Here is an 11701-nt window from a genome sequence, read left to right as displayed (position 1 = left end):
ATTATCCTTATCTGTAAAATGAGGATAAAAAGCCCTCTTCCAGAGCTACTATGAGGAATAACTGAGAAAAGTGTGGTAAAGCTATTATTGCACAGTACTTGCTACATAGCAAGCCCTTGACAAACATTTTATTTCTCCCTTAAACCTGCGTCCTAACTCAGGTGCAGCCCCTTCCTTAGCTGGGTGACCTTGCGCAAATCACTTTTCCTCTATGTTATTGTTAGGTGCCATCGAGTTGGTTCCAACTCATAGCGACCCTGTGTACAACAGAACCGAACACTGCCCGGTCCTGCGCCAACCTCACAATCGTTGTTATGTTTGAGCCCATTATTGCAGTCACTGTGTCAATTCATCTCGTTGAGCGTCTTCCTCTTTTTCTTGACCCTCTACTTTACCAAGCATGATGTCCTTCTCTAGGGACTGGTTCCTCCTGATAACATATCCAAAGTACGTGAGACAAGTCGAGCCATCCTCGCTTCTAAGGAGCATTATGGCTGTACCTCTTCTTTCCTCTATAGGCCTCATTTTATTGTCTGCAAAATTTCAAAATTGGCCTCTCATCTCCAAGCACCCTTCCAACGACGAACTAGGACAGTGAAGTTTACAGATCTCTCTTCCTCCCCCGGGACTAATGGTACGGTCCCCGGGCAGCTCCCCCACCCCCCTGTCGCGACCTTGGTACAGGCCCAGGGGGCCCTCGGCTGCCTCTCAGGGCTGCCCTTGCCCCCTGCCGAGTTCCGGGCCCGTCCCTGCTCAAGCTGATTGGCTGGAGCGGTGCCCGGGCTGCGCGGCTATAGGTGAGCCCGGGAGGGGACGGGCGGAGCGGGCTGGAGGCCCGCCCATCCCCCCTGGGTCGGACGCAGAGCAGAGCCGCGGGCGGGAGGGTAGACGGACCGACTGACGGGAGGGACGGGAGGCGAGCAAGATGGCGCAGACTGTGGGCACCAAGAGGAAAGTCTGTTACTACTACGACGGTGAGCACCGTCCTCGCGGCGGGGGCGGGGCCTAGGCCGGGCCGGATCCGGGAGAGGGAGGCTTAGGTCGAGGAGCTCTCAGAGAAGGCTGAGGCGTTGAGGAGAGGCTGAGAGAGTAGGTTGAGACGAATGAGATCGAGACTGAGGGAGGAGGCCGAGGTGAGGGAGGAGGCCGAGGTGAGGGAGGAGGGCGAGACTGAGAGAAGAGGAGGTCGAGGCTGAAAGAGGAGACTGAGAGGAAGGAGGGTGAGACTGAGGGAGGAAGCTGAGAGAGGAAAGGAGGTCGAGGCAGAGGGAGGAGGCTGAGGCCAGAGGGAGTTGTTTGGCTAAGACTGAGGTAATCTTGGGAGGATTCTGAAGAAGTCTGATGTACAGAGTTTGATTGGGACTTTTAGAAGGGAGGGTGAGCCTGAGGGAGGAGGTAGAATCTGATGGAGGGGGTTGAAAGGACATATATTCCTGCTGAGAATATACAGGTCTTTCCGTGTCCCTTATTCATCCTTTTCAGTGAGAGTCCTGTGAGAATCGCCAACTAGTGGTCACCAGCTTCCTCTCTCCCCAGTCTCTGAGCAGGGCTTGCAGTTGCTGCTGGGAATTGCCCCTCCACCCCCACTCCCCGCCCCAGGTTGAAAGGAGGAATGTGCAACCTGTTAATACGGATTTATTCTTTTTAACAAAAATCTGTCAGAGGCTTACTCGGTACTAGGTAGCTTTTAAATGCTGGGGCCATGGGGATAATCAAGTCACACTTCCATCTTCAGGTCACAGTCTAGAGGGAGGATAGACAATGACAGAGAATTACTCTCCAGCATACTGTTGGGGTAAAGGAAAACTCAGAGTTGAGCACAGAAAAGGGACATCCAATCCAGCCTGGGGAGTCAGGGAAGGAGGTGCCATCTTAGAACCTGAAGAACAGGAGTTAATAGCCAGGCACAGGAAAAGCGAAGATTACAGCAATTTTAGGGGCAAGAGAGAGGACCCCCCCCCAAAAAAAAAAAACCCATTGCCGTCGAATTAATTCTGACTCATAGTGACCCTTTAGGACAGAGTAGAATTGCCCCATAGGATTTCCAAGGCTGTAATCTTTATGGAAGCAGACTGCCACATCTTTCTCCCATGGAGCAGCTGGTGGGTTTGAACTGCTGACCTTTCAGTTAGCAGCCGAGGGCTTAACCACTGTGCCACCAGGTCTCCTTAGAGAGAGGACAGCACCTTTGAAAACAGCAGATATATGTACATCAGGCTGAGGCGTAGGGTTAGGGGCAGAATGTAGAAGGAGCAGGAGTGGGGGAAGGGTTGCTAGTGATGAGGCTGGAGGAGTAAATGGGGACCAGATCCTGAGGGGCCAGGTATGCTGTCCCAAGGAAGTTGGACTTTAATCTGAGGGCACTTGTGAGTGATTGAAGTTTTATCAGTTTTATGCCTTAGAAGTATCACACTGGGGCATAAATTAAATTCATGAATGTAGGAGCTCCATGGGAGAAAGACCTGGCCATCTGTTTCTGTAAAGATTACAGCCAGGAAAACCCTGTGGGGCAGTTCTACTCTGTCACAGGGGATTGCTGTGAGTCGAAATTGACTTGATGGCACCTAACAACAACAACAGGGATAAAGAAGAAGGCAAGGATCCCAAATTTCTGGCTTGTACAACTTGATGGTGGGTGTTGGAGAAGGCCATGTCAGTTGATAACTTTTTTTTTTTTAAGCAACATCTATTAAGATGTCTGGAGACATACAAAGAGAGATGTCTAGTAGGCAACTGACCATTTTGATCTACAGTTTAGAAGAGATAGTTTATTTAGTTGTCAGCATATGTAGATGGTAATTTTAGTCATAGAAGAGGATGGAGTCACCCAAGAAGTTGTATAGGGTGAAAAGAGAAGAGGATCCAGGGTGGAATTCTAAGGAAAAGCAATATTTAGGAAATAGACTGAGGAAAAGAAGTCTAATGCCCCTTGTGCTCTGTACTTCTCTGTCACAGCCCTTGTCATGGGGTACTGGAATTGCCCATCGTTCATATTTCTTGCAGACAGTAAGCTCTTTAAGGAAAGGAACTATGCCTTGCCTACCTCTGTATCCCCAATCCCCTAGTTGTGAAGGCTCTCATATAGTATATTAAAACAAACAAAACAGTGTGTAGCTCATAGTAGGCTTTCAGTGAATATTTGTTGAATAAATTAATAAAGACAGAGGGAGTGACCAGAGAGGTACATGAACCAGGAAGTGTTGGGTTACAGAATCGAAAGGAGAGAGGGAGTGGTCAGTTGTTGGCAAGAACTATTTCTGAGCAGGGGTTAGGGCAGAAGCTAGATTGTGGTAGATTGAGGAGTGAATGGATGGGTAAAGAGGAGACATCAGGTTAAATCCTTGTTAAGGGAATCTTGTCTGGAGCAAGGAGAGAGGGTTGTTGATAAAGGGCAGAAATAGTAGCTGGGAGTTGAGCATGTTCAAATTCTAAAACAGCCAGGAGGTAGGGAGAGAAAGACAGATAGCTAGTGGTGATGGAGGTTCCTGATGACACCAGGTAAGATGGAAACCAGAGCCTTCAAGAGGAAGTGCCTTTGTGACAAGAGGGTAAGGGGCAAGGCAAAGTTTAAGTGTAGGTGAATTTAAAGAGAAGATAGGGAAAATGTTGAGAGAATTCTCAGATGAAGAGAATATTTTTCCTGAGAGTGAGGAAGGATAGTTGGTAGAGTAGGAATCTTGACGAGAGAGAAGATTTGAAATACTAGCTGTTGTGAAAGAGAGAACTAGGGAAATAAATCTAGATTGCTGGGCAGTGATGAGGCCCTCTTGAGGCTGGAGCTATTTCCATTTGTAGGATTTTATGATCTCAATACTCTTGATTCAAAAGAAGAGAAAGTAGAAAAGATCACAGTCTTTGGAGAAGGGATCAGACTTGTTACTTCTTGACAAGTTGTGAGTTTTGCTGTGGAGTTACTAGCTTGGGACCCAGATTTGGCTCTGCCACTTAGAAGCTTTGCAAGTCACTTTACCCTTCAGAGCCTTAGGTCATTCTATAAAACTGAGAGAATAGCAGTTTCTGTTATAATAGTAATAGGAAAGCTCTTTAAAAGTTTAATATAGTATCTAAATAAAAAGGATTATTTCCTGCTACTTTTCCCCCATAAAATCTCTCAGCAGCTGATCAGAAACTTAAGAAAAGGATAGGGCTCCACCCTCAGGTATTCCTTTAACCTTCTAGATATTGTATCTTAGTTCCCCAGGTCTGTGTCTTGGCTGCATCCAGACTTGATAGGCAAGTGAGTTGGTAGGGATTAAGGCCCATGCCAGGAAGTGAGTAAGCAGGAATCCAGTCACATGGCCATGTGACTACTGACTGCTCACAAATTGGTTCTGCACCTAGATGTCTCAGCCAATGCTTTTACATGCCTATTCTAGCTATCCGTATGGCTGATAAAGTTTTCTCCTGGACCCTGGGGACAAATAAGTCCCTGTTGACTGTTGCTATATGGCAGCCACTGGCTTGCAGCTCTTGCTGAAAGCATAGTCCCTGCCATCAGAGGCCTCACTAGAATTAAGAGAAGAGGATGAAAGGACATTAGGTAAAAATGAAGGAAATCTAAATAAAGTATGGGCTTTAGTTAATGATAATGTACCAATACTGGTTCATTAATTGTAACAAATGTACCATACTAGTGTAAGATGTTAATAGTAGGGGAAACTGTGTACAGGGTATATAGGAACACTTGTACTATCTTTGCAGTTTTTCTTTAAATAAATCTAAAACTGCTCTAAAAAATAAAGTCTATTTAAAAAAAAGAGAGGGAGAGAGAAAAGGATGAGATTCTAAACATTCGGCTGTTTACAACTGTCTCATTATCCCAGGCCACGTCTCTGACAAAGAGAATTGGAGTATGACTTGGATGCTGTTGGTGACATTCCCCAAAATGAACTGCTCCCCAGAACAGAGCCTATCCTGGGGCCACCAAACCGCTATGCCTAAGAGGTTGAGACGTTTTCCTATTAGGTGCTGAAAGCTCATTCCAGTGGGTTCTAAGGAAAGATTTTTGGGTATGTAGTTCCCTCGATTTTGGGATACTGTTCAAGGAACTTTCTACGAAGTAGACCCACAGAGCCCTCTAGAATAAGTGCAAACTGAATTAGGCCCCCAGTATAACTCTTAGAGTACTGGATTTGGAGTCAGATAAGTTGATTTCCAGATTACTCTTAGGTCTGTGATCTTGGATAAGCACTTCCCTGAGTCATTGCATCTTCATTGAGTTTCTGTGATGGTCAGGGTATATTCATCCTTGTCTTCAAGGAGCACCCAGTCTTGTTGATATAGATATACCATCATGCATCGCTTAATGTCCATGATACATTCTGTAAAATAGGACATTATGTGATCTGGAGGTTGTGCGAACACTTGTTATATACAGGCAGTCCATGGGTTATGAACATCCAACTTTCAGACATGGACAGCTCGTACTTAAGAACGGACTGCTATAAAGCCTATTATGTTAAAAATTTGAGCTAAATACATGCAATGGTTCATAATAACTAACACGTCACTACTTTGTGACGCTCATGAAAACAATGCTTGGTTTGGAAGTATTTCTTAAGTGTTACATCCACTGTGTCCCGTTCTCCGATTGGGATCTCTGAACTCTGTTATAACCTTATGGGACCACAGATGTATATGTGGTTGGACATTCCCCAAATGGACATTATGTGGTACGTGACTATATATGTAAATAACTTAGATTGTTGTTGTTAGCTGCCTTCAAGTTGGCCCCCAGTCGTGTCGACCCCATAAACGAGATCCATAGGGTTTTCATTGGCTGATTTTTCAGAAGTAGATCACCAGGTCTTTCTTCCTAGTCTCTCTTAGTTTAGAAGCTCTGCTGAAACCTGTTAAGCCTCATAGCAACATGCAAGCCTCCAATGACAAACAGGTCATGGCTGCGCTTGAGGTGCATTGGCCTGGAATCAAACACAGATCTCCTACATGGAGGGCAAGAATTCTACCACTGAACTACCATTGCCCACTCAAATAACTCAGATACAAAACAAAATTAAGTGTTATATGTATATTGCATGTGGAGGAAAAGACCATTCTGATCAGGAAGGAGCTTGGGACTTGCGCTGGGCTCATTGGAGAAGGGAAGTCATTCCAGGTTGAAGGAACAATCTGAACAAGGGATTCTTTGGTGGGAAGGTGAATGCCATGTTCAGAATGCTGACAATAGTCTGGTATGTCTAGAGCAGGGGCTAGAAAACTTTTTCTGTAAAGGGCCCAAACCAAAAACCTGTTGCTGTCAAGTTGATTCTGTCTCATAGCGACCCCATAGGACAGAATAGAACTGCCTCATCGGGTTTCCAAGGAGCGGCTGGTGGATTTGAACTGCTGACCTTTTGGCTAGCAGCCGAGCTCTTAACCACTGCACCACCAGGGCTCCTGTAAAGGGCCACATAGTAAATATTTAAGGCTTTTTGCACTATAGGGGTGGGTCTCTGTTGCAACTATTTAACTATCCAATCCTGCCAATATCATGTGGAAGCCACAGGCAATATATAAACTAATGGTGTGCTGTGTTCCAATAAAATTTTATCCACAAAGACAGGTGGCCAGTGAATTTGGCCCCAGGGCCATAGTTTGCCAATTCCTGTCTTGACCAGTAAGGGAGTGAATGTGTGTGTTGTGGGAGAGGAATGGTATAGGTAGCAGGAGATGAAGTTGGAAAGGTAGATTCTTAAGTCCTTGAGTGCCAGGCTACGAAGGTTATTCTTTACTCTTTATCCAGTAAGGAGTGGGGAGCTATTAAGGGTTTTTGAGCAGGGGCGGGATGTTATCAGAGCTGCAGATTAGGAAGATCACTCTGGTAACTGTGGCAGATAGTTTGAATTGAAGGCAGAGGGACTATTAGAAGGCTATTGCTAAGTAAGAGATGAGTTTAGTTTTATCCATAAAATGGGAATAATGCTTCCTACCTATTTTACAGTGGAGCCCTGGTGGCACAGTGGTTAACCATTTGGCTGCTAACTGAAAGGTCGGAGGTTCAAACCCACCAGCCACTCCACAGGAGGAAGATATGGCAGTCTACCTCCATGAAGATTTACAGCCTTGGAAACCCTATGGGGCAGTTCTACTCTGTCCTGTAGGTTTGCTATAAGTCAGAATTAACTCGATGACAGCGGATTTTGGTTTACCTATTTTACAGGGCTATTGTGAGGATCCAGTAAAGAAATGGATGTGAATGTGCTTTTATACCATAAAGTGTCACAATATGTAAGAGGTGAACTGCGCTTGTAATGTGTGATGGTTATTTTTTTGCTGGGAGTGGGAATTTCCTTGGAGGTACAGTAAGGCACAGTAAGCTAGTCTACTCACTGGCTGCTGTTACCCAGTGCTTTGAAATAACCCTTCATACTATCCTAGTACCTGTGGATTCCAGGGGAAGAAACTGGGCTAGGCTTTGACATCCTTTAAGTGCTGACCTCACTGAGGTCGCCTTCTTTTCTTTTTTTGGTAAGTTACTCTCCTCAAGGTGAAAGAGAATCTTTTTTTAAAAATTTTTTTGTGTTTTAGGTGAAAGTTTACACCGCAAATTAGATTCCCATTTAACAATTTTTTGTACAAATTGATCTGTGACAATTTTTGCAATGTGTCGGCGTTCTCATTATTTCCATTTTGTTTGTTCTGTTTCCATTAATCTAGCATCTCTGCTCCTCCTTGTCTTCTCATCTTTGCTTTTGGGTAAATGTTGACTGTTCTTGGATAGTTGATTGTTTCAGGGAGCACATTCCTTACAGGTGATATTGTTTATTTTATAAGCCAATATATTAATTTGGCTGAAAAAAGACCTCTGGGAGTGGCTACAGTTCCAAGTTAAAAGAGTATCTTAAGGCAGTAGTCTCAAGGGTTCCTCTAGTCTCTATCAGTCAGGGGCGGATTAACCAGTAAGCAGAGTATGCACAGGCTTACTTGTGCTTACTTACTAATCTGTGTGCACTACTAGTAAGTAAGCACAAGTAAGCCCATGTGTACCTTGCTTATTGAGTAATCTGTCCCTGCTGTCAGTCCAGTAAGTCTGGTCTTTTTTAGGAATTAGAGTTTTATTCTGTATTTTTCTGCCATTCCATCTGGGACCTTCTCTTGTGTCCCTGGTCGGAACAGTCAGTTGTGGTAGACAGGCACCATCTAGTTCTTCAGGTCTCAGGCTAGAAGAGGCCATGGTTCGTGTGGGCTATTAGTCCTGTGGACTAGTTTCTTCTTTGAGTCTTTGGTTTCCTTCATTTTCTTTTGCTCCAGATTGGAAGAGACCAATAGCTGTATCTTTGGAGACTCTTAAAGGCTAGAAATGAGCCAGGAAGAGAGTTTGCTCAGGAGTTTGTTACAAGAATTCTTGGGTTCTCCTGGGAGCATGTGTCTAACTGTGTCACTGAAGCTGTCATTCTTTTTTCTTCAGGGGATGTTGGAAATTACTATTATGGACAAGGTCACCCAATGAAGCCCCATCGAATCCGCATGACTCACAATTTGCTGCTCAACTATGGTCTCTACCGAAAGATGGAAATCTATGTGAGTTACTGTGAGCTCCACTTTTCCCTGACCACATCAGCTCTGGTTTCCCATGTGTCATTCATTATCTAATTTTCTCAACTACTTAGTCACTCATTATCAAGCATAGGTTCAGGACTGTTACGTTGCAGGCACTGTAAATGATAGAGACTGTTTTGAAGGCATTCACTCTAGTGGGGGAGACTTACGTATAAACAAATAAATTGTATTACAATTTATTATATTGTTCAGCAATTAAAAATGTGTAAGATTTAGAGATAATGAAGAGTGAAGGAGGAAGGGAGGCTTGGAATGTTTGTTAGAGCTGGTATCTGAGCAGGGTTTTAAAACTCAAATAGAATTTAGCCTATAATTCAGGAGGGAACTGGCATTATAGGCCAGGGGAAGAACTTAAGCAAAAACGCAGAGCTAAAGAACAGTATGGTGTGTTACGGAAATAGAAGCAGTCCATTATTCAGGTATTGCTTGTAGTATAAAGTTCACAGGTGTGAGTGAGGGGAGAAGGAGCTGGAGAGGTCAGTAAAGGTTGTATGTGTTATATTAAAGGAACTCTGATCTATCCCTGTGGGCCGAGGTCAAAAACTCTAATCAGTGCCTAAAAAAAATAGTGACTAGGATTGTGTTGAACTAGATGCCAACCTGTAGTTACTAGAGAGCACGGACTAGATCTAAAAGGGTGAACCTTTAGACTCATCCAGCTGATTTTTGCCTGATCTTCCAGGTTTTTTAAAGAGAAGCTGGAAGTTAAGATTATCATGTAAAAAAAAATTTCAGGTTTAATGTTGGCCCAAGGTTTTTTTTTAATATTATGCACAAACAAAACACATCAGTACGTCTGTGGGCCAAATTTGGCCCAGGAGTTCCCTGTTTGAACTTCTTTGGAAGGCATTAAGGAGAAAGCGAAGGGTTTCAAATGAAAGAGAGACAGGAGCAGGCATACATTTTAGAAAACTCACTGGGAAAGACATGGGTATTGATCAGTGGGACTAGAATAGAAGCAGGGAGGCTAGTTAGGAGGCTGTTACAAGAGTCCAAATTAGAAAATAGAGGGGCTATGGGTCCATGTTGCCTTAAGTTTAGAAAATAAGAGCCTGTTGTTAGAAGTCTCTGCTGAGGAGTGGGGGCCTGGGGACCATGCTTTCAGGGGACATCTAGGTCAATTGGCATAATAAAGTTTATTAAGAAAATGTCCTGCATCCTACTTTGGTGAGTGGCTTCTGGGGTCTTAAAAGCTAGCGAGTGGCCATCTAAGGTGCATCAATTGGTCCCAACCCACGTGGAGCAAAGGGGAATGAAGAACAGCAAAGTCTCAAGGAAAATATTAGCCCAAGAGACAGAAAGGGCCACATAAACCAGAGACTGCACCAGCCTGAGACCAGAAGAGCTAGATGGTCCCCAGCTACCACCAATGACTGCCCTAACAGGGAACACAACAGAGAGTCCCTGATGGAGCAGAGAAAAGTGGGGTGCAGAACTCAAATTCTAGTAAAAAGACCAGACTTAATGGTCTGACTGAGACTGGAGGAACCCCAGAAAGCATGGCCCCCAGACTCTCTGTCAACCCAGAACTAAAACCATTCTGGACCAACTCTTTAGACAAAAATTAGACTGGCCTATGGGACATAAAATGATACTCATGAGGACTGTGCTTCTTAGCTCAGGTAGATACATGAGACTAAATGGGCAGCTTCTCTCCAAAGGTGTGATGAGAAGGCAGAGAGGGTCAGAAGCTGGTTGACTGGACATGGGAGATCGGGTGGAAAGGAGGTGTGTGCTGTCATAGTATAGGGAGAGCAATTAGGGTCATATAACAATGTATGAATTTTTTTATGAGAGACTAACTTGCATTGTAAACTTTCACTTGAAGTACAACAATAAAATTAAAAAAAAAAAAAGTCAGCTGACAGCTTCAGTAACCAAGCAACAGCAGTATACTTGCTCACCATTCCAGAGACAGAAAGGAGGTGAGTCTTCTGTCATATCTCTGAAGCCACTGGAGGCAGCTGGAGAAGCAAGGGGGGAAAGTGGACAGAGGAGCAAACAGACCTTGAGACCAGAGAGCTTTTTCAGGTGTGAAGGGGCACCTGGGAATGATAAACATAAAAGGCGGCAAAGGTTTTCAAGGACTTAACGCGAGCAGGCTAGCATTTAAACAGAGATGAAACTTGAATGACATAGAGGAGAAAAGCTATGGACTAGTAAGCACCAAGACCTTCAGGAGCAGCCTGCTGTACATTTCCGCCATGCTGATCTGTCCCCAGCCTGCCTCCTTTCCTGCTACTCAGCCCTCAGAACCCAGTAAGTCAGCCTGATCAGATTCTTCCTCGACCTGACAGAGGATTATTTACTCTGTCCAGTCAAATATTCCTCATCTTCAGGAGTCACCTCAAGCCCTATTTCTTTCATTCAACAAGTTTTCATTGAGTTCTTGTCATTTCCCAGGGACTATGTTAACCTCCATGGATGATACTGAGATATTAAAAAATTGATCCAGTCTTGAAGTGAGGGAGAAATTAACATTTATTGAAGATTGCTAGGTGCCAGGCCTAGGTCTTCCTGTTATTTCAGGTGATCCTCATAGCAACCCTAACTTACAAATGAGAAAATAACCCAGAGAGGTTAAACTATGTTGCTGAAAGCCACATAGCTATTAACTGGCAAGCTTAGATTCCAACCCAGATCTTCTGATTCCAGAGTCTGTATTTCTCTATCTGTCCTTTCTTCCTTCCTAAACAATATCATTAATAAGAAGTCTAAAGGTAGATGATCTTGGGATTTTTTGGCCATGTCATCAGGGATCCAGGCTGATTCTATCCTTCTGCTTAGCCATCATGGATTGGCCTGTTTGATTTCATGCTCAGGTTTGTTGCCTTGAAGTTACAGGATGGTTGTCTCATTTCCAAGTATCATGTCCTCACACAATAGCATCCAAAGTAGGGAGGAAGTGGGCAGGGGCAAAATGGATCATTCTCTGCTGCCTGCCCCCCTTTTTATTGAAGAGAAAACCCTTCCCAGGAGCTTCCCAATAGACTTCCCCTTACATCTCATTGGGTCGTTTGCCACCCTTAGACCATTCACTTGTAAAGGAGAATAGGATTTCCAGAATTGGGCTAATCACAATTTGATCCCTGAGGCTGGGTACATTAACACTTAACCAGATTAGAGTTTGTTAAACTCCTAG

At 44.3% G+C, this 11701-nt stretch overlaps 1 protein-coding gene across 1 annotated transcript in view; it reads left to right on the top strand.

Annotated features, from left to right (window-relative positions):
• Positions 1–831: 831 nt before the first annotated feature.
• HDAC1 (histone deacetylase 1) overlaps positions 832–11701 on the top strand; it is a 36978-nt gene continuing 26108 nt past the window's right edge. The window contains exons 1-2 of the mRNA XM_004371999.2: positions 832–974; positions 8408–8520. Of these exons, the coding sequence (XP_004372056.1) occupies positions 926–974; positions 8408–8520 (162 nt within the window). The 5' untranslated portion in view covers positions 832–925. The remainder of the gene's footprint in view (positions 975–8407; positions 8521–11701) is intronic.

This window comes from Trichechus manatus, unplaced genomic scaffold, assembly GCF_000243295.1.
Source record: "Trichechus manatus latirostris isolate Lorelei unplaced genomic scaffold, TriManLat1.0 scaffold00015, whole genome shotgun sequence".
Classification (NCBI taxonomy): Eukaryota; Metazoa; Chordata; class Mammalia; order Sirenia; family Trichechidae; genus Trichechus; species Trichechus manatus.
This window is presented reverse-complemented; position numbering and strand designations above follow the sequence as displayed.